This window comes from Lithobates pipiens, unplaced genomic scaffold (genome assembly GCF_037356315.1).
Source record: "Lithobates pipiens isolate NorthernLeopardFrog02 unplaced genomic scaffold, aLitPip1_a1.2 Scaffold_28, whole genome shotgun sequence".
Classification (NCBI taxonomy): domain Eukaryota; kingdom Metazoa; phylum Chordata; class Amphibia; order Anura; family Ranidae; genus Lithobates; species Lithobates pipiens.
The window spans coordinates 212292897-212316928 of record NW_027507789.1 but is presented as its reverse complement, the minus strand read 5'-3'; the positions used below and the strand labels follow the sequence as shown (position 1 = coordinate 212316928).

Genomic DNA, 24032 nt, shown 5'->3' with positions numbered 1-24032 from the left:
CCCCCCCTCTTTTTTTTTTTTTTTTTTGATTACTTACCCTAAACTGCAGTCCTATGGTGCCACAACCCCAGCCTTCTCCTCTTTTATTTACGTCCTGTTTGGTTCCTCCTACAGGTGTTCATGTCAGTGAAGAATAATGTAAAAAAGGGGGGTGGTATTCACATCAGTGACGCGTTCGAATGTATGGCCATACCTTCTTCGTCAGCGGATGAAGGCGTGGCTGTGCCTTCTAAACACATTATGATTGGCCAGACAGCATTTGGGCGGCTCCCCAGTTTGACAGCCCTGGACAACTCCCACCCAGAGACACACGGCCGACGTCTCCGTGAGGCTTACCGAGGCTCCAGCTGTGGCTAACACACGGCTCTCGTGGATCCTTCAATAGAGACTTCCCGGTGGTCCTCCCATGCTCCTGTGACACTGCACGTGGAAGCTCCTAACAGCTCTAGCACTCTGCAAGTGCTCCAACATTTTTCACGCAAGTTTTTAGTGTTGTTTTATACCTATATACCGAATAAATTCCTAAGCTGTTTAAAGGATTGGCTTGGCGCTTCTCTCTCCTCCTTTTGCTTTAAGTATAAGTGGGGCCTGTGCATGAACAAAAAAAAAAAAAACTTAAAGCATTTGTTAACCCAAAAAAATAAAAAATAAAGGTCCTGTTCCTTTAAAGCATGTTATACAGCACACTGCTTGTGCTGTGTCATTTGGTCCCCTGTATCACCTGAGATACCTGGCAGATCCTGACAGTTTCTACCCTCCCCCTGTATGCTGACTCTGATATATCAGGGCTCTTGAGCCCTGACACCGCTGTCAGCGTACGTGCCTCCGTTATACGCTGCTATCTGCAGCTCTCCTGTTTCCCTCTGTCCTCCTCTCCCCTCCTTGCCTATCATCTCTCACTATCGCTGATCTGCTCCTCTCTCCACTACTTCAAAACAAACTGATCTATATATCACCCCCCCCCCCCCCCCCCTCAGATAAAAAAGCTGTATCCTAGTGCCTGTGCTTTATAAAAAAAAAAAAAAGAAAAGAAAAGATTTCTAGGTGTTTTACGTGCATCTCCCAACGATCACGTGACTCCAGGCTCTCTGCTCCTCTCCTCCCTGGCTGACCTGGGGAACAGGGGAATCTCAGCCCTGTCCACTGGTGATATCACACAGCTGAGCGCATGGAGTCCTCTTATCACTGGGAGATGCTGTTAAAACAGGTAGAAATCAGCGTTTTGTTTTTTTATATAATATAAAAGCACAGGCACTAGGATGCAGCTTTTTATCTGACAGAGGGGATAATATAAATATGAGATAATGGCTTAACAACCCCTTTAAGGCTTTAGAAACGCAAAGTATCAGAAAGCGACAGTACGCCCCCCGATTACATCAAAGATGAAGATGGTACATGCAGCACAGCACAGCTTCAAGTGCCAGAGAGAGACAGATGGCCCCCTGATGACATCACAGATGAAGATGGTGCATCAGGAGGCTGTCTGTAAATACCAGGAAGAGACAGCTGGTCTCCTGATGACATCATCTGATGCCCCCCCTCTCCCTTACCTTGATGAATGCCACTATGCATGCACAGAAGCATACCCTGCAACCTCCTGGGATGTATGATATGGGTATCCCAGGAGATTATTGCCAAGTGACCCTAGGTGAGAATATAGAAAGTATGGACATTTTATTCATTTTTTTCCCTATCTGTGTCTTATTGGGGACATTTTCCTTCACTTCCTGTCCCAAAGCCACAACAGGAAGAGAAAGGAAATCCCTCCAAAGTGAAGGAATCCCTGGTTGTCACCAGAACTAGAGTCCCCATAGGAAGATTTCCCCTCTGCTCCCATTCTGGTGACAACTTAAAACTGTGAACCAGGGTGAATCTTCATAATGTGGGGAAAGAGAATGATAAGATGGCTGATGCTACCGTTTTTGGTCCCCTCCAGGAAAGTGCTGGTGCATCACTCCGCTCCATCCTGCCGTGTGTAGGACAGGCTGCCGCTCTGTTCTCATCAAACACTGCTTGCACTCCGCTAGAAAAGGAGACTGTGCAGGGCCGCAGTTTGAACAGCCCAGAGCGGCTGCTACTAAACTAAGCTGGAGCCTGGAGAGGGCACACTGTGCACAAGCACAGCTTAAATGGATCGGGAAGGCTGCTACTAAGCTAAGCTCGTGCTGGAAGAGGAAAAAGCAAAGCACTGCATGTCATACACAGTTTTTGCTCAACCCCTTTCTGCCCAGCCCCAGCGTTCCTTCAAATGGTTCTGTACGCCTTTGGTGGTGGGACAGACTGCCCGATCACATGACCACTGTGATTGGCTGTCACAGTGCTTACATGACCTGAAGCCCACCATTAGCAGAGGTCAGGAGCGGTCTGACAGCTCAGTCTCTGTGCTGAGAGTACAACCTGAGCAATTTCTTAGCACAAAAACCTTGGCTGTAGATGGGCATGAAGCACAACCTCTTTGTCGCTGCACATAGGTGCTACGAGGGTGGCAAAAGGTTGGGAAAAATTTGTTTTCACCTTTTTTTATCCATTTTTGTGTCTCGGTGCTGCCGATCTCCTGCAGTCTCTCTGCAGTTATGTCCTCGTCTTCACATCGGAGATATGGCTTTTTGGATGAAATTCTTCCATGCAGACCACTTCTGGCCAGTCTTCTCCAGACAGTAGATGGGTGTACCTGGGTCCCACTGGTTTCCGCCAGTTCAGTGCTGATGGCACTGCTGGACATCTTCCAGTCTTGAAGGGAAGTAAGAAGGATGTATCTTTCATCTGCTGCATTAAGTTTCCTTGGCCGACCACTGCGTCTACGGTCATCAACGGTGCCTGTTTCCTTGTGCTTCTTCAAAATAGCTTGAACAGCACATCTTGAAACCCCGGTCTGCTTTGAAATCTTTGCCTGGGAGAGACCTTGCTGATGCAGTATAACTACCTCGTGTCTTGTTTCTGTGCTCAGTCTTGGCATGGTGTATGACCTGTGACATCAAGTGGTCTTCCACAACCTCACCTTAGTAGCAGAGTTTGATTGTTCCTCACCCAGTTTTAAGCCTCCTACCCAGCTGTTTCTGTTTCAGTTAATGACTTTTAACCTACATATGAAATTGAAGATCATTAGCACCTGCTTAGTACATCTGGTTAATCATACACTTGACTCTAATCCTAAAAAATCCCTGACTTTGTGCAAGTGTACAACTGCAAGAACTGATGCTGGTTTGAAGCCAAACGGTGGTCACACCAAATATTGATTTGATTTTGATTTTTCTTCTGTTTACACACATTTTTAACATTGAATAAAAATAAACCATTAAAATAGATATTTTTGAAAGCACTCTTACTTTACAGCATTTCTTCACAGGTGCCTAAAATCATTGCAATGTACTGTAGGCACACACTGAATGCAAAATGATAGAGGACAATGGTTTCAGCATGAAAAGTCACTGGTGCGGGGGCCATGAGCCAATAACATACCAAAAGTAAAAATGACTATTTGTATACAGTGCCTTGAAAAAGTATTCATACCCCTAGCAATTTTCCACATTTTGTCATGTTACAACCAAAAACGTAAAATGTATTTTATGTGATAGATCAACACAAAGTGGCACATAATTGTGAAGTGGAAGGAAAATGATAAATGGTTTTCAATTTTTTTTACAAATAAATAAATGAAAAGTGTGGCGTGCATATATTATATATATATATATATATATATATATATATATATATATATATATTAGGGCCCTCAAGTCAATACTTTGTAGAACCAACTTTCACTGCAATTACAGCTGCAAGTCTTTTTGGGGATGTCTCTACCAGCTTTGTACATCTAGAGAGGACATTTCTGCCCCATTCTTCTTTGCAAAATAGCTTAAGCTCTGTCGGATTAGATGGAGAGCGTCTGTGATCAGCATTTTTCAAGTCTTGTCACAGATTCTCAATTGGATTTAGGTCTGGACTTTGACTGGGCCATTCTAGCACATGAATATGCTTTGATCTAAACCATTCCATTGTAGCTGTGGCTGTATGATTAGGGTCATTGTCCTGCTGGAAGGTGAACCTCCACCCCAGTATCAAGTCTTTTGCAGACTCTAACAGGTTTTCTTCTAAGATTGCCCTGTATTTGGTTCCATCCATCAATTCTGACCAGCTTCCCTGTCCCTGCTGAAGAAAAGCGTCCCCACAGCATGATGTTGCCACCACGTTTCACAGTGGGGATGGTGTGTCAGGGTGATGTGCAGTGTTAGTTTTCTGCCACACATAGCATTGTGCTTTTAGGCCAGAAAGTTCAATTTTGGTTTCATCTGACCAGAGCACCTTCTTCCACATGTTTGCTGTTTCCTCCACATGGCTTCCTGCAATCGGAAGTGGGACTTCCTATGTCTTTCTTCTTACCACTCTTCCATAAAGGGCAGATTTGTGGAGAGCACGACTAATAGTTGTCCTGTGGACAGATTCTCCCCCCTGAGCTGTGGATCTCTGCAGCTCCTCCAGAGTTACCATGGACCTCTTGGCTGCATCTCTGATGAATGCTCTCCTTGCCCGGCCGGTCAGTTTCGGTGGGCGGCCATGTCTTGGTAGGGTTGCAGTTGTGCCATACTCTTTCCATTTTTAGATGATGGATTGAACAGAGCTCCGTGAGATGTTCAAAGCATGGGATATTCTTTTATAACCTAACCCTGCTTTAAACTTATCTGGTGTGTTCCTTGGCCTTTGTTATGCTGTTTGTTCACTACGGTTCCCTAATAAACCTCTGAGGGCGTCACAGAACAACAGAACAGCTGTATAATATATATATATATATATATATATATATATATATATATATATATATATATATATATTGAGATTAAATTACACACAGGTGGGCTCTATTTACTAATTAGGTGACTTCTGAAGACAATTGTTTCCACTAGATTTTAGTTAGTGGTATCAGAATAAAAGGGGGCTGAATACAAATGCACGCCACACTTTTCACATATTTATTTGTAAAAAAAATTGAAACCATTTGTCATTTTCCTTCTACAATTATGTGCTACTTTGTGTTGGTCCATCACATAAAAGTACAATAAAATACATTTACGTTTTTGGTTGTAACATGACATGTGGAAAATTTCAAGGGGTATGAATACTTTTTCAAGGCATATATGATGACAGCCATAAGGGGTCTCGGGGGATGCAAGAACAGAACAAATGGGCCTATAAACGTAACCAGAATAAAAAGGGACTACATATATGTGTGTGTACGGACATAAATCACACATACTGGATTCAGCTTGAGAGGTGACAGACAGTTCAAAAGTTACAAGGAACATGGGCCTATAACATACCAGAAGTAGGAATAGAAGAACATGGAATATAAACTCACCGTTCACTTTATTAGGTACACCTACCTGTTCAATTGCTTGGTAACACAAATTTCTAATCAGCCAATCACATGGCAGCAACTCAATGCATTTAGGCATCTAGATGTGGTGAAGATGACTTGCAGAAGTTCAAATTGCTCATCAGAATGGGGAAGAAAGGGGATTTAAATTACTTTGAACATGACATGGTTGTTGGTGGCAGACAGACTGGTCTGAGTATCTCAAAAGGTGCTGCTCTCCTGGGATTGTTTATGCACAACCATCTCTCGGGTTTACAGAGAATGGTCCGAAAAAGAGAAAATATCCAGTGAGAAGCAGTTGTGTGGAGGAAAATGCCTTGTTGTCAGAGGTCAGAGGAGAATGGACAGACTAGCTCCAGATGATAGAAAGGCAACAGTAACTGAAATAACCACTCGTCACAACCAAGGTATGCAGAATACCATCTCTGAATGGACAATACATCAAACCTTGATGCAGGTGGGCTACAGCAGCAGAAGACCACACCGGGTGGCACTCCTGTCAGCTAAGAACAGAAAAAAAAGGGAGGTACAATTTGCACAGGCTCACCAAAATTGGACAATAGATGGTTGGAAAAATGTTGCCTGGTTTGATGAGTCTCAATTTCAGCTGCAACATTCAGATGGTAGGGTCAGAATTTGGCGTAAACAACATGAAAGCATGGATCCATCCTGCCTTGTATCAATGGTTCAGGCTGGTGGTGGTGGTGTAATAGTGTGTGGGGGGGTATTTTCTTGGCACACTTTGGGCCCCTAAGTACCAATTGAGCATTGTTTAGCCACTTCCATACTGGGCCATTGTCAAATGATGTCCGCGGGAACACTCTGTCCCCCAAGCGGGCGTCATATGACGTTCTTTGCTTCTCGCTGCTCCTGTGGGTTCCCGGCCCAGCAGAGTACCCGAGTACCTGTCACCAGCCCATCTGAGTACCCGAGTACCTGCCACCAGCCCATCGGAGTACCTGAGTACCTGCCACCAGCCCATCAGAGTACCTGAGTACCTGCCACCAGCCCAGAGTACCAGAGTACCTGCCACCAGCCCAGAGTACCAGAGTACCTGCCACCAGCCCATCAGAGTACTTGAGTACCTCTCACCAGCCCATCAGAGTACCAGAGTACCTGCCACCAGCCCATCGAAGTACCCAAGTACCTGTTACCAGCCCATCAGAGTACACAAGTACCTCACACCAGCCCATCAGATTAGCCGAGTACCTGTTGCCAGCCCATCAGAGTACCCGAATACCTGTCACCTGCCCATCAGAGTACCCGAGTACCTGTCACCAGCCCAGAATACCCGAGTACCTGTCACCAGCCCACTAGAGTACCCGAGTACCTGTCACCAGCCCACTAGAGTACCCGAGTACCTGTCACCAGCCCACTAGAGTACCCGAGTAGCTTTCTGTAGCCCATGCCTCATAGAATATATGTTGGGGTCTTTGCTTTCCAAAATGGAGTCATTTTGTGGGCAATTCCACTGTCCTGGTCCTCCAGGGCCTTCAAAAGTGTGATAGGAAGGTATGAAATTATATGGGTAATTTATGCTTGTAGAACGCCTGAAGGTACTACTTCAATGTTGGGCCTCTCTACGTGGCTAGGCTGTGTAAAAGTCTCACATGTGGTATCGCCATACTTGGGACAAGTAGCAGAATGTATTTTGGGGTGTCATTTTTGCTATATACATGCTGTGTGTTAGAAATATCTTATAAATTGACCACTTTCTGTAAAAAAAAAAAAAAAATGTTTTCATTTTCTTTCCACGTTTTCCAAAGACTTGTGGAAAAAAATGAACCGTTCAAAAGACTAATTATGCCTCATAAAATATACCTTGGGGTATTTACTTTCTAAAATGGGGTCATTTTATGGGAAATTCCATTATCCTGGTGCTTCAGGGCCTTCAAAAGTGTGATAGGTCCTTAGGAAATGTTATGTACAATTTATGCTCCTAGAATGCCTGACAGTGCTTCCTGCATGTTGGAACTCTCTATGTGGCCAGGCTGTGAAAAAGTCCCACACATGTGATATCGCCATACTCGGGAGGAGTAGCTGAATGTATTTTGGGGTGTAATTGTAGGTATGCATATGCTGTGTGTGAGAAATAACTTGCTATTATTACAATTTTGTGTAAAAAAAAAAAATTATTTCTTAAATAATTTCTTAATTTTTTTGTGGGAAAAAATGACAACTTCAAAAAACTCACTATTACTAAATACCTTGGACTGTCTACTTTCCAAAAAAAATTGTTATTTGGGGGGTGTTTGTACTTTCCTGACATTTTAGGGCCTCAAGAAATTAGGCCGTCAGTGCATCAGGTGTGATCAATTTTCAATAATTTGCACCATAGCTTGTAGACTCTATAACTTTCACAAAGGCCAAATAATACATACTTGTTTTGGTTACTTTTACCAAAGATATGTAGCAGTATAAATTTTGGCCCAAATTTATGAACAAAAATTACTTATTTGCAAAATTTTATCATAGAATCTAAAAAAAAAGTGTTTGTTCTTTTCAAAATTTCCGCTCTTTTTTCACGGATGTCACAAAAAAAACAAAAAAAAAACCCAGTGGTGATTAAATACAACCAAAAGAAAGCTATATTTGTGTGGAAAAAAATGAAAAAAAAAATGTTTGGGTACAGTGTTGGATGACTGAGTAATTGGCAAAGTGTGAGAGCGCCGAAAGCTGAAAATTGGTCTGGGCAGGAAAGGTGTACAAGTGTCTTGTATTGAAGTGGTAAAATGCCACGGCCTACCTGAGTATTGTTGCTGACTATGTCCATCCCTTTATGACTACAGTGTCCCCATCTTCTGATGGCTCCTTCCAGCAGGATAATGCACCATGTCACAAAGCTCCAATCATCTCACCACTGGACAATGAGGTCCCTGTACTCCAATGGCCTCCACACTCACCACATCTCATCCAATAGAGCACCATTGGAATGTGGTGGAACGGGGGATTCGTATCATGGACATGAATCTGCAGCTGACAATTCTGCAGCAAATGCATGATGCTATCATGTCACTATGGATCAAAATCTTTGAGGAATGTTTCCATCACCTTGTTGAATCTACACCAGGAAGAATCAAGGCAAAATGGGGTCCAACTCGGTACTAGCAAAGTGTACCTAATAAAGTAGCCGGTGAGTGTACATATTTTGGAGAGTCAGCCTGGGGCAGGTTTAAAACGAGAAGTATGGTCTTTTTTTTTGCAGATTCATACTTACCTAGATGGATGTAGCATCGGTCCAATGCTGTATCTGTCCCCCGCTGGCTCTAACACTGAGAACCGAGCAATCAAACCCGACAAATTGCTTGGTTCTCAGGGCCCACCAATTGCTTGGTTCTGAGAGGCTGACCTGGGTGTCGGTCCAGGCATGTTGGCGGATCCCGACTTCATTGTCAAGATCTTGCCTGAGCCTGAACCGTCTCTGTGACGTCAGCCGACAGCTGAAAACAGGTCACCCAAAACAAGTCACAGGTCACTTTGCAATTCACAGGAGAAGTAGAGACAAACTAACTTTGGCTGTAATTCTCCTTTTAGAGGGGTTAATTGTAGAGGGCAGGTACACCCCACCCCCTTCAGGCCTGTTTATTAGGCAGCTAATCAGAGAGGGTGGTTAATGGTAGTTTCGCTCTCTGAGAGGAAATATGGATGCTGCCTGAGACTCAATTGTCTGAGATGTATCTGCTTGGTGAGATTGCATGTTAGTGGGGCATTGAATACTGTGTGTGATGTGGCTGAACAAGCTGGCATTTATGCATATTGGACTGTGTATTGTACTGGTGGGAATCTGTATCTGTGTTGCTTGAGTTGAATCTGAAGACAAAGCCTGTTATTTTCTGTTTGTTTACCAACAAAGTGGAAGTTTACTGAACTGTTTGACATTAGCCCATTTAACCCTCTAAACCTGACAATTGGTGGAGAATGCGGGCAGTGTGAGCGGTGCAGGCAAGTTCCATTTCCTGGCTTAAAGCCTCGCAGGCTATAAAATGATCTGCAAATGCAATGGAGGAACTGATTAAACAATTAGCAGTGGCTAATGCACAGGCACTCGTTGCTCAAGAAGAAACAAATAACCTACTAGTTGAACTGGCGGTGACCAAGCAGGCTGAAAAAATGAGAGGTGGCTCTGTTGTGAAGGTTGACCCATGAAAGGCTGTACAGTAGTCTCTACAAAAGATGATAGCCACAGATAACATTGAAGCTTATTTGGCGCTTTCTGAGTAACAAGAGAAGGACTGCCTGAGGAAGATTGGGTGATTGGCTGGCCCCTTTCCTGACTGCAGATACCCAACAAGCATACTGTGACATGGCCCCAGAGTCAGCACGGGACTATAAACGGCTAAAGGCAGACATACTAGCCAATATGGGGATGACTGTTGCTGCTGAGGGTGAATTGGGTTCATGCTGGCGCTGTGGCAGGACTAACCCAGCCCGTGTGCAGCTGTATCGCCTAATGCACCTACTTCAAGAATGTCTAAAACCTGAGGAAAAAGACACCCACTCAGATTGTGAACCGAGTCACACTGGACCGGTTTCTGCATGGTCCCAGTCCCTGGATGAGATGGTTTCTGCGGATGAACTATACAGCTGTGAAGAAAGCTTGTGTGAGGGCCTTTCTGCAACCCGAGAGCTGGGCCGGACCAAGGAAGTGCGTTCCAGCTTCAAGGTGACCACATGGCGTCTGCTTGGGTGCATAACACTTCCACCAAGAGCACCCCACAGGAGTTACATTGGACCGGTTTCTGCATGGTCCCAGTCCCTGTATGAGATCAAGGATCAAGGAGGTGCGTTCCAGCCCCAAGATGGCATCTGTTGACCGCATGGTGTCTGCTCGGGTGCATAACACTCCCACCAGGAGTACCCCAGCGGCAAACCCTCCTAAGAGCTGGCAGGTTGGGAGAACACCCTGTAAGATTTACTGTTAGTCCTGCAACCAACTGGGTCATGTGTCTTACCAGTTTCCAAAGCGGGAGGAGCCGATGGAATGTGACATGGGGTGTCGGCGCTCTATGTATGCTTATGCAGTATCCACTGCAAAAAGTGTAAATCCACATGAGCGTGTGGTGCAGGTCAATCAGCAAAAGATTGTAGCACTCCCTAACTCAGGGAATGGGGTCATTCTGCTTTGATTGGACAGGTTTCAGGGAAAGACGATACCAGGAAAACAAGTAAGGGTTGTCTCTGTGCATGGTGATGTCAAAGACGATCCAGTGACCCATGTATCCCTGTTTACATTAGCAAGAACTTCTACATTTAAAGTTGGGATATTCCCAGGATTGCCTCATGACTTGCTAATTGGGCGAGACTGCCCCATATTTTGGAACTTGTATGAACAAAAGCGGCCTCCCCTAAAAAGGAGGAACCCTCAGATGAAGTAGTTAATACAACGTTACAGTTTGTGAATAATGACGATTTGTATCAGGAGGTATGTGAACCTGTATAAACTGACGGGATCTCCTGAAGGTGTTTGCAGGATTGGAAACGGAGACTCCTTTCTCTGAGCCAGACTTTGAGACAGATCTCCAGGTCTCCTAGGAAGATCTTCTTAGTGCTAAAATTAAGGACCCCACGTTTATCCCCATTGGGGAACAGGCCACAGTTCTAAATGGCGAGCCACAGTAACCTGGGACAGATATGCGATTCCTCCAATTTGCTGTAAATCATGATTTATTGTACAGATTAACCAAAGAAAATGATGAAGTGACTGAACATTTTAGTAGACCACACATAAGGGTCCAGAGTCGAGAATACAACTGGTCTGCTAAGGTCAGAGAGTTTAAACTTCAGAATCGGGTGCTCGTGTTAGGGCCTACCGGGGAGAGCAAGTTTCTTGCAAAATGGCATGGACCCTTTGAGATCATGGAAAATGCAAGAAAGGTCTACCAGTCCACAAAGAGAAAACCCTACCAGACCTATCATGTGAATCTGATCAAACCCTGGAATGAAAGAAGCTTTGACAGTCAAAGTCGAAGAAGATCCGGACACTCAGATTAGGAAAGTAGTGTATAGACCTAGGAGCATGCATCGGAATATGGATGCCCTTTCCCAGCTCTATGGACAATGGAAAGAGGAAGGGGTGTATGTGGAGAGTCATAACGTGATTATAAAGGAAGATTTCTATTTTTTTACATAATAAACATCTCTATACTTACCTGCTCTGTGCAATGGAATTGTACGGAGGGGCCCGAACCTCCTCTTCTCGGGTCCTCCGCCAGCGCTCCTGGTCCCTCCTCCCTGTCCAGTTCCCACTTGTGCGTGCTTCATCCATTGACACAGGTAGTGGGACCTAGAAACCCCAACCCCCCCACCCCCGGCTTTGATTACAAGCACTGGAATTTTTGCTAAAACATGAGTTAGAACAACCAAACATTATTTTTTTTATTTTTATTTTTAAGCAGAGGCCCTAGGGCATTAGTGGGTTTTCCAATTTTATATGTTTTTGGGGGGAAATACACTTTTCAAAATTTTAATGCAAAAAACCCCCAAAAACACAATAAATAGCCCTATTTTCTTGTAAAATATTAAAGATGATGTCACGCCGAGTAAATAGATACGAAACATGTCACTCTTTAAAATTGCACACACCTGCACAACGACGACAAACAGTGGAAATTTTACTATCCATAGGCGACACTTTAAAAGCCTTTACAGGTTATCACTTTAGATGTACAGAGGAGGTGTTGTACTAGAATTACTGCCCATGATCTGACGTTCATGTTGATACATCACATCTAGGACAATCTGCGTACGTTCGGGACCTACGCATGTGTTGCCCTGTCATGACATTGCTTCTGGGTTACTACATCTGAGACCAGATCAAAGTCAATTCCAGCTTTCTTCAGGTCTCCGGCTAGTGGCTCGGGTCTCCCAGTGGGGCGGAAGAGCCCAGCCGACTGGGGAAAGGGGGGGCTCTGGCTTTCTTCGGTTTCTGGCCAGCCGGCGGACTCGCCAACTGGTGGCTGGGGTCTCCCAGTGGGCGGAAGAGCCCAGGTGAGAGGCGGAATAGCTGCAGGCATGACTCTGGAAGTCAAATGACATACAGGTACGTGCTTTGGCGGCAAGTGATTAATGCAAGGAATGTATTAAAGTGGTGTTGCCACCAAAAAATAAAGTCGTTTAAAATTCTTTAAAAAAAAAAAAAAATTGGAAAAAATTTTTTTTACTCACCTCTAAATACCTGTTGCTAGGGGGTCCCTCGTAGTCTGCCTTCTTCCTTGCCCGGGCTGGTGGCATCACTTCCCCTCGCACCGCACAGTCACCTGGGACCTGTCACGTGTCCCAGGTGACTGTACAGCGTATCACGGCGCCCTGCGCCGCTCGCGCATGCACAGTGGGTGCCCGGCTGTGAAGCCACAGCCGGTGCCCACAGTACACATGACGGCGCCGCGAGCGGAGCGGGGAACGAGGGGAGGGTTCGTTCCCCCGCATCGCTGGACCCTGGGACAGGTAAGTGTCCGATTATTAAAAGTCAGCAGCGGCAGTATTTGTAGCTGCTGACTTAAAAAATTTTTTTTTTTTTTTAGGGGGTACCCCACTTTAAGGTAAAAAATTTTTAAGGCTTTAGAACCACTTTAATTGTAGAGGGCAGGTACTTCCCCTTCAGGCCTGTTTATTAGGCAGCTGATCACAGAGCGTGGTTGATGGCAGTTTTCCTCAAGGCAGAGAGGAGATCCGAGATTCAATTGTTTGAGATGTACTTGCTTGGTGAGATTGCCTGTTAGTGGGACATTGAATACTGTGTGTGATGTAACTGAACATGCTGGGATTTATGCATATTGGACTGTGTATTGTACTGCCGGGAAGCTTTATATATGTCTTGCTTGAGCTGAATCTGAAGACAAAGCCTGTTATTTTCTGTTTGCTGACAAAGCAGACTTTAAGTTTACTGAACTGTCTGATAATAGCCTGTTTGGTGGAGAATGCGGGCAGTGTGAGGGGTGCAGGCCAGTCCCGTGTCCTGGGTTAAGGCCATGCAACTTATAAAAGCAATGGAGGAACTGATTAAACCCTGTGGCTAATGCATAGGTACTCGCTCCACAAGAAGAGACAAATCGCCTACTGGTTGAACTAATATTAGGATTTTTTCTACAGCTTACCTGTAAAATCCTTTTCTTAAAATACATCACATGACACAGAGCAGCCATAATAACAGGTGGGGTCTGTAGGTTAATAGACACTGGCAAACCAAAAAGACAGGAAGTCCTCTTCTATATAACCCCTCCTACACAGGAAGTACCTAGTTTTTTTTAGCAAGCAATACACTTCCCAGACAAGAGGGGAGGGATCTCCGTGTCCCGTGATGTACTCCAAGAAAAGGATTTTACAGATAAGCTGTAAAAAAATCTTTAACGTACATCGCGAGACACAGAGCAGCCATAATAAACTAACTGGGATGTCCCCAAGCAATGCTTTTAAGGGGAGGGAACCCATTATGACCAAAGAAATACCATTAGAACAACAAGATCTATATTGCTGCCTGCAGTACACTGCGTCCAAATGCAACATCCTTCTGAGTCCTAACATTCACTTGATAAAACCTAGTGAATGTATACACCGAAAACCAAGTAAGCAGTCTTGCAAATCTGAGCCATAGATGCTTGATGTTGAACTGCCCACGAAGCACTCTCTTCTGGTAGAGTGTGCCCTTACTGGAAAAGGCGGGGCCTTACCCCTTAATCCATACGCCTGAACAATCACCTAGCAGATCCATTGAGAAATAGTTGACTTACATGCCGCCTGTCCCATCTTGGGACCTTCTGGCAATACAAACAGAACATCAGTCTTCCACATCTGAGCCGGCATTCTCATATAGATCCTGATAGCCCGTACTATATCAAGAAAATGAAACAATTTCTCCTCTGCAGACTGTGGATTCGGAAAAAGGGAAGGTAGAATGATATCCTGATTTAGATGAAAACTGGACAATACCTTGGGCAAAAATTCTGGTTGTGGCAGCAAAGCCGCCCTATCCTGGTACAAGATCAAATAAGGTTTTTTACAAGACAGAGCCGCCAACTCCGACACCCTCTTTGCCGACGTCACTGCCACCAAGAAAACAAAATTTTCTTGTCAAGAGGACCAGAGGAATCTGCTGGATAGGCTCAAAAGGCTGCCTCTGTAAAACCCCCAGGACTAAATTTAAATACCATGGGCACAGAGGTAGCCTGACCAGTGGAAGCACACAAATCATCCCCTGTTCGTACTAAGGAGTTAGAAGCAATAGGCCTCTGAAAAAAAGATTGCTAATGCCGAAATTTGACCCTTAAATTGTACTTAAGGCCAGATTCATATCTGCCCCTTTTTGCAGAAAAGCCAAAACTCTCCCGATGACATATCTTCGGGGGTGCCACCTCCTGGCCTCACACCAGGCGATGTAGGATTTACAGACTCTATAGTAGATACTCCTAGAGACTGGCTTTCTAACATTCAAAATGGTCGACAATACTGGCCCAGAAATGCCCCGGTCCTTTAAGATCCTGGTTTCAATAGCCAAACCATTAAATTTATAGACTGTAAAGCAGGGTTTCCCACCACCAGTCTTACAATCTGTGCGTACCAAGTCTTTCTGGGCCAGGCTGGGGCTACTAGGATCACAGACTCTCTCTCTTCCTGGATCCTGCGTAGTAGCCTTAGTTCTGGACACAAAACTGTCTAGTTTCCTGTTGAACCTGGATGCCAGCAGGTCTACATCCGGAACCTGCATTGGCGACAGATCGATGCAAAGATCACGGGATTTAGGGGCCACTCCCCTGGAAACATTTTCTGGCGACTTAAAGTCCACCTGCCATTTCTCCACTCCTGGGATAAACATTACCAATAGGGATGGAACAAATCTTTCTGCCCAGGTCAGCATGTGATCCACTTCCTTCTGGGCTGTCTGACTCCTGGAGCCTCCATGGTGATTGATGAATGCCATGTCCGACTGGACCCTCACAGGACACCCCTGTAGTCTGGAAGTCCAGAGCCAAGCGAGCTGCCCGAATTTCCAAAATGTTGATGGTCAAGCTCCTCTTCCTCCAGGACCACCCTCCCTGGACAGTGGCCTCCTCTATGACTGCCCCCCATCCAGAAACTGGCATCTGTCGTCACCACCCCCAGACCACAGACAAAAAGGACTTTCTCTTTACCAGATTCCAGAATTGCCAGATTGGTTAACATCCACCAACTGAGACTCTGACGCACCTTCAGCCGAAGAGACATGTGTCCAGAGTCTGGACAGTCTTGCTCCAGACAGAAAGAATGTTGTTCTGACGTGGTCTGGAGTGGAACTGTGCATAAGGGACTGCTTCAAATGAAGATATAAATTTTCCCCAGTAGCCTCCTACACGGGCGAATGGAGGGATATCTTTTCCCTTTTATGACCTGAAGAAGGTTTTTTATGACTCTGACCTTTTCTGGTGGCAAAAATACATTTGCCTTGAGCGTGTCTAGTATTAGCCCCAGATACTCTAGGCGCTGAACCTGCTGCAGGCCGATTTTGACCAGTTCAGAACCCAACCCAGTCGCTCCAAGAATTGAACCGCCCGGGCTGCATTCCGCCTCAGGTCTGGAACCGTTTGATCTTTCAATAGTAGATCGTCCAGGTATCCTGCTGATATTCCCTGAGATCTTAGAACTGCCAATACCGGATCCAATAACTTTGTGAATACCGAGCTGTCATGGTTAACCCGAAGGGTATCGCCACAAACGGAAAATGTTGGTCGCCCACTGCGAATCGCAGAAACCTTTGTTGGGACCTGTAGATTGGCACGTGTAGATACGCATCCTTGATGTCTATGGATGCCAAGAATTCCTCTCTGTGCAAGGAGGCTACGAATGAACGAATTGATTCCATTGGGAAAGAACGAATGACTAGAAACTGTTTCAGTGCATTGAGGTCCAGAATAGACCTTACATCTCCATTTGGCTTTGGGATTATGAAAAGATTTGAGTAAAAACCCTTGAATTTTTCGTTGACTGGAACCTCTGAAATCACTCCTTGTGACCTTAGCTGATCTATTGCCTGAAGAAGAAAACTATTTTTTACCGGGTTTATGGGGATGTCGGACCTTAAGAACCGAGAGGGGGAAGCCCGGAATTATGTTTTGTACCCCTGAGACATGGTAAAAACAACCCACCTGTCTCGGATCACTTCTTCCCAGGCGTCTGAGAGCTCTAATAGCCTCCCCCTCACCCGTGTGAGTGGGGGCGTCCCTTCACAAGGAGGGCTTGGGACTGACTTTAGGGGGTCTCTGGGCCCAGGGCTTTTTCTGCCCCATAGGCTGTCGATACTGCCTGAAATTAGAAGTACTGGGTACTGAAGCACTAGACACCTTAAAGGAAGGTCGTCTGCTCCTCTTCTTAACTGGTAGAAGTGCACTCTTAACCCCTGAAACCTTCTGGATATACTTATCCAGGTCTTCTCCAAATAGCTGCGCCGCGTGAAAGGGGAAACCAGCTAATAATCTTTTGGGGGTAATTCCGCAGAGCAGCTTTTTAACCAAAGAATCCTGCGCATATGTACGGACAGCATGGCCAACCGGAACACCTGGAATCCTTAAAGCGGTGTTCCCACTATAAAAGTGTTTTAAAGTCAGCAGCTACAAATACTGCAGCTGCTGACTTTTAATAATCGGACACTTGCCTGTCCCAGGGTCCAGCGATGTGGGGGATCGAAGCCCCGCTCATCTCCCCCTCCATTAGGCGGCACCAGCATTTTAATTGATGGTGCCCGGTTGTGGCTTCAAAGCCGGGCACCCACTGCGCATGCACGAGCAGCGCTGTGACTGGCCGCGCAGTCATCTGGGACCTGCTAAAAAAAAAAAAATACGACACCTGGTCCTATAAAAAAAGTAAGAGACTGCAAATACATTTTTCTGTTTTAATAAGTGCAAAAAAAGAGTTTTTCCAATCTTCCCCCATCACAGCGGGTCTCTGTCCCTTGGACCTTCAAGGACCGGGTCCCCCTGAATATGGGGCCACTCCCTTGGACCTGTGAAGCACCCTGCAGGAACTCCATTGGTATCTTTTTTTTTTTACCAAGGGTCAGGATCCCAGGGTCCAGCGCCCAAAGGGTCCCTTTGCAGGCAATACCTTGTAATCTTGTGTAAACGAGGTTTGGGTACCATCCATTTTAGTGTATCACTGTCTGGATGGATCCAATTATATAGCCCTTTAAATCCTTCAGGATGTCAGAGTTGGCTTAGCCCTTCCTTCTCTGGGCTGGCTGCTCAGCTGTCGACTAACTGCCAGCTCTCATCTCTCTCCACAGTTACCAGCTGTTTCTGATCATGCTTGTCTGACCTGCCTACTTAAAACTGTCCAGCTCACTTCACCTCTGCCTTCGCCTTGGTCACATCACAAGAAACCATCTCCTGCGGTTCTGTTTAAAGACTGGCTTGCTGACATCCCTTCTGGCTCCTTATACTGCTTGCTGTTGCTCTACTTGGATCCCTGACTTCTGGCCTGGCTGATTACCCAATCTGGTTATTGAACTCTGGCCTGGCTGACTACTCTATCCGGTTACTGGACTCTGGCTATGCTTTGACTACGCTTTTTATAATTTACCTTTTTATTTAATAAACAACTGTGATTTAATTGTACTTCTTTCTCGGTCTGATTCATGGTTTCTGACACAGGATCTGTTCCAGGACCATTCTCTTAGCTAGCTCATGGAGAGCTTCTCCAACCATGACTATCACCTTACAAGACACTGGCGAAAAAACTGAGGTACTTCCTGTGTAGGAGGGGTTATATAGGGGATGACTTCCTGTCTTTTTGGTTTTCCAGTGTATATTCATCTATAGGTGGCGTATAATAGTTAGTTATTATGGCTGCTCTGTGTCCCATAATTGTATAAAGAAAGCAGGTTTACAGAAGGCGGTGACCCAGCAGGCTGCCAATAACCTGTTTACCCCTCTGATCCTGACAATATATATATATATATATATATATATATATATATATATTATACACACACACACACACATATATGCAAGAGGTGCAGTATGATAAAGGACACTGGTCTCAGGGGGCACAGGTCATTGGTGCAGGTGGCATGGGCCAATAACATAACAGAAGTAAAGGGACCGGGGTGTAGCATGGCCGATTGAATGCCCAGCGGGCACATTTCTACATACACTATATTACCAAAAGTATTGAGACACCTGCCTTTACATGCACATCAACTTTAATGGCATCCCGGTCTTAGTCCGTAGGGTTCAATGTTGAGTTGGTCCACCCTTTGCAACTATAACAGCTTCAACTCTTCTGGGAGGGCTGTCCACAAGGTTTAGGAGTGTGTCTATGGGAATGTTTGATCATTCTTCCAGAAGCGCATTTGTGAGGTCAGGCACGATGTTGGACTAGAAGGCTTGGCTCGTAGTCTCCGCTCTAATTCATCCCAAAGGTGTTCTATTAGGTTGAGGTTAGGATTCTGTGCAAACCAATCAAGTGCCTGACCGCACAAATGCGTTTCTGGAAGAATGGTCAGTAATTCCCATAGACACACTCCTAAACCTTGTGGACGGCCTGCTCAGAAGAGTTGAAGTTTTTACAGCTGCAAAGGGTGGGCCAACTCAATATTGAACCCTACGGACTAAGACGCCATTAAAGTTCATGCGTGTGTAAAGGCAGGTGTCCCAATACTTTTGATAATATGGCGCATACTGGGTTTAAGAGGAGCAGAGAAACAGATGACATCCACAAGTGTTCACAGGCGGAATAGGCTAAGGTTAAATTAATAAAGAACACATTTCTATGAAGACTGGGTATAAAGGGAGCAGAGTGTCACATGACAAGCACAATAACCAAATTCTTTATATATTGGCTATTTAGGGTGCAGAATGACAGATGACAGCCACAATGTTATGTAGACTGCGTATAAGGGATGCAGAGTGACAGATGAAAGGCATAAAGGGTATTAGTGGTACAGGCCACAGGCAGAGAGAAAAATGGACAGAAATTACAAAAAAAAAACTATGAAATATTTCTATATACAATGGGTTAAAGGAGCGCAAAGTGACAACTGACAGCCATAAAGGGTCTCAGGGGATGGGCTGACAAGGACAGGAACAAGGACAGGAATAATGAGCATATTTCTATGAAGAATACTGGGTATAAGTGGTGAAGAATGATAAGCAAAATGGACACACTGGGTAGATGGTTGCAGAGTGACAGATGATAGCTTCAAAGGACCCACAGGGGTCCAGGTCATGAGCACAGGGGCCCATAGGCTGACAGACAATAATAATAATGTAAATACATTTATGTATGCTTGGTAGACAGAATACAGAGTGACAGATGACAGCCACACGGGACAGATTTATATATATAAATGCTGGGTAAAAGGAGTGTAAAGTGACAGATGACACCCATTAAGGGCCACATGGGAACAAGTCACAAGCACAACATAACAGGCACAATGAACCTACTTCTATACAAGGTGATGACTGACAGATGACAAGCACAATGGGCATACATCTCTATAGTCTGCCTACAGATGACAGGTACAGTTGTGCTCAAAAGTTTGCATCCCCTTGGAGAATTTGTAATATATACAATGGGTATAGAGCAAAAAAGAATCAACCCCCCCCCTTTAAAATAATCACATTTTGTTGCTTTGCAGCCAGAAATTAAGACAGACATGGAGTTTGTTTTATCCAGCTGTATTTACTCAGTGCAACTTATGACATCCAAGTGAAAGATACAACACTGTGTCAGAAAAAATAAGATAAATATTTAAAAAAAACAGAATCACCGAGTTGGGAAAAGGATCCCCCGCCTTATATCAGCATTTTGTTGGACCACCTTTTGCTTTAATTTGAGCCTTTATTCTGTTGGGATTTGTCTCTACTAACTTTGTACATCTAGACTTTGCAATATTTGCCCGCTCTTCTTTTCAGAACTGCTCAAGCTCAGTTACAATAAATAGATGGTGACCGTTCGTGGACTGAGGTCATTAAGTCATTCCACAGATTTTCAATGGGGTTTAAGTCTGGGCCATGCAAGGACATTCACCACCTTCTCCTCCAACCACTGTGTGCTCATTATTGTTATGTGCTTTGGGTCATTGTCATGTTGGAAGGTAAACCTTCTTCCCATTGACAACTTTCTGGTAGATGGCAGCAGATTTTCCTCAATTTGATGGAATTTTGCCCCTTGCATTTTTCCTTCTATCCTGACAAGTGCTCCAGTCCCTGCCACAGAGAAACACCCCCATAACAGCATATTACCACCCTCATACCAGGACATTACCATCCCGATAACAGGACATTACCACCCCCATAGCAGGACATTACCACCCCCATAACAGCATATTACAACCTCCATGCTTTAGTGTAGGAATGGTGTTAATTTAGATAGTTAGCTGTATTGGATTTTCACCAGACACATGGTTTTTGGTGTTGAGGCCAAATAATTAAATTGTAGTCTAGTTTAGTCAAAATATCAGTGAGCCACCACCATGCTTCACAGTGGGGATGATATTCTTGTCGATATAGGCCTTGCTGACCCCTCTCCAAACATAGCGCGTATGGTTGTGACCATAATGCTCTATTTTGGCCTTATCACTCCAGATTAGTGTGCCATGTCAAGGTGTTGTCTGGCTTTTTTGTGGCATTGGCACAGTAACGGCTTCTTTCTGGCAACTCGACCATGCAGCTCATTTTTGTTCAAGTATCATCATATTGTGCTCTTTGAAAACAGTCACACAGTCTTTTTCCAGAGCAGCCTGTATTTCTCCTGAGGTTACCTGTGGGTTTTTCTTTGTATCCCGAACAATTCCTGCGGCAGTTGTGGCTGAAAACTTTCCTGGTCTACCTGACCTTGGCTTGGTATCAAGAGATCCCTGAATTTTCCACTTCTTAAAAAGTGTTACTAAACCCTTGTTTTTTTTACCAAACATGTCCTACTTACCTTCTCTGTGTGATGGTTTTGCATAGAGCAGTCCAGATCCTCCTCTTTTCAGGTCCCACACCAGCACTCTTGCCCCCCCTCTCTACCGCCAGGTGCCCCCAAAGCAAGCAGCTTGCTATAGGGGCACCCAAGCAGACGTGCCCCTGAGCCGCGGTACAGTGTGTCCATTCACTCATGGAGCGTTGGCTTGGTCCTGCCCCCTCCGTCCCCTTATTGGCTCACTGGTGGGAGACATTGCCAATCAGGAGTGCGAGTCCCCAGAGAGCCAAGGTTCTCATGGACATCGCTGGACCGAGGGGGGGCTGCTGCACAAAGATGTTTTTTTAACCTTTGTGCACATAATGAATGATGGTAAGAAAAACCATGTACCTTTACAATCACTTTAATAAGTGATTAAACAGTACTGACTGACACATTCAAGGCTTTGGATATCTTTTTATATCCTTTTCCGTCTTTATAAAGTTCCACTACCTTTTTACACAGGTCTTTTGACAGTTCTTTTCTGCTCCCCACGGCTTAGTTATCTAGCCTGCTCTGTGCATCCACGTGAGAGCTAACAAACTCATCAACTATTTATACACAGACACTAATTGCAATTTAAAAAGCCACAGATATGGGAAATTTACCTTTAATTGCCATAGTAACCTGTGTGTGTCTCTACCAAGGCCAAACATTGCGGGGGGAAGGGAAACATTTCATCAGGGCCATTTGGGAGATTTCTGTTATCACTATGGATTTAAAAAATGAGCCTATGTGATAATAAATCGTTTCATCTGATCCTTAAATAAAAGAGTTTTTTTTGGGCGTGATCAGTCATATTTTTAATATCAATGCCAAAATGTCAAGATTTCTGCCAGGGTATGCAAACTTTTGAGCACATCTGTACAATGGACACATTTGATAAGAGGTCAGGTAAAAAGGAATGCAAAGTGACAGATGATGGATATAGTTCTATACCTAATAGGTAGAGGGGTGCAGAGTGACAAATGAGACGTTTTTATACAAGGCGGGTAAAAGAGGTGCAGATTGACAGATATATTATACAGACTGGGGATATAGGGGACAGTTGACAAATATTTTATACAGGTGAGAGAAATTACAAAGGGTGGGTATATGAGGCGACAGTTGATCAGAGTATATTTTACAGGGTGGGTATATAGGGTGAAAAATGGCAGATGTTATCATACAGACTGGGTATATATATGGGGGGGAGGGGGAGGGGGAGGGGGGCATTTGCATCACAGATGACAGGTACATTTCTATACAGACTGGCTATATATATGGGGGGGAGGGGGGCATTTGCATCACAGATGACAGGTACATTTCTATACAGACTGGCTATAAAGGTGACAGATGACCTGTTGCTAAATTATTGAATAGGGTGGGTATATGTGGTGACAGGTATGGTATTGGTGGTAGTATGAGGCGACATATGACAGGTATACTATTACAGGGAGGGTATAGGACGTGACCTATGGCAGGTATATAAGGTGGATAATGTACACTATGGTTCAAAAGTTTTAGGCAGGTGTGATGCTAATCCTGTAAATGAAGAACGCTTTCAGAAATAGAAGTGTTCGTTTATTTTGTATCAATTAACAAAATGGAAAATAAAATGAAGAGAAGAGGAATTCAAATCAAATCAATATTTATCCTCAGTTCACATCTTGGCATTCCGAATTGCCGCGATTCTGTCCACTATTCGAAATGGCGGGCAAGATGTGAACGGAGCCTTAGTGTGACCACCCTTTGCCTTTAAACCAACATCAGTTCTTCTAGGTATACTTGCCCACGGTTTTTGAAAGACCTCGGCAGGTAGGTTGTTCTATGTACACCTTGGACGTCGGCTGTCTCCAATCCTTCTGTCTCTTCATGTCATCCCAGACAGACTCCATGATGGTGAGATCAGGGCTTTGTGGGGGCCAAACCATCACTTCCAGGATTCCTTATTTTTCTTTACACTGAAGATACTACTTAATGATGTAGAACAGGGGTCTCAAACTGGTGGCCCTCCAGCTGTTGTGAAACTACAAGTCCCATGAGGCATTGCAAGGCTGACAGTTACAAGCATGACACCCACAGGCAGAGGCATGATGGGACTTGTAGTTCTGCAACAGCTGGAGGGCCGCCAGTTTGAGACCCCTGATGTAGAATAAACTTGGGGTCAATCACACGCCTCCTTGATGGTAAGGCATGTGTCAGGTCACCTGAGACCAGGTGACAGATGCACTCCGTAGGAGATGGAAGTGCACCGCTAGGTAGTGGACCTTAGGACTGACTGCTGCGGATTGAACCCAGGGAGATTCAGGACACAGGTCTACAGGATCACTAACACAGATCCCAATGGGAGCTGGAGCATAGGTTCCCCAGGGCGTGGAGTCTAAGAGCCAGTGGGTGCTCGCCAGAGCCTCCAGTGTTGAGGATGGACTTCGCTGCAGTCTGGCTCCAGGTCGCAACCCCTAGGGTCTCACAGCTCACAGTAGACTACAGGAGAAGGAAGCAGCAGGCTGGAATGACAAGGATAGTAAGGGGATATGGCAGAGGTCAGGGCAACTAGCAGACAGGAACAACAGAGTACACGCCAAAGGGTCAGGGTCACAGGCAGACAGGGATGGTCGGAGACATGCAAATGGTCAAGGTCGCAAGCAGACAGGAATCATAGAGAACACGCCAAGGTCGGTAACAGAGTCAAACGTAGAGCACACAGCAAACATGAAGCCAAACACACAATGGTTGATCAGCACCGATGGCTTGCAGTGCACGGGTTAAT

The 24032-nt window shown here is 44.9% G+C and overlaps 1 protein-coding gene across 3 annotated transcripts in view; it reads right to left on the bottom strand.

Moving 5' to 3' along the window:
- The window catches only part of MAPRE1 (microtubule associated protein RP/EB family member 1), an 83797-nt gene that overhangs the window by 52605 nt on the left and 7160 nt on the right, over window positions 1–24032 (bottom strand). The window contains exon 1 of one of the 3 annotated variants that reach the window (XR_013263618.1): window positions 2515–3072. The exons of 1 other annotated variant lie outside the window; for it this stretch is intronic. Coding sequence is in view for 1 of the 2 variants with exons in the window: in XM_077460504.1 (XP_077316630.1) it covers window positions 2515–2956 (442 nt within the window). In the remaining variant the exon portion in view is untranslated. Of the gene's footprint in view, window positions 1–2514; window positions 3073–24032 lie in introns of those variants that run through there. One more of the 3 variants, XM_077460504.1, reaches the window with a different exon arrangement.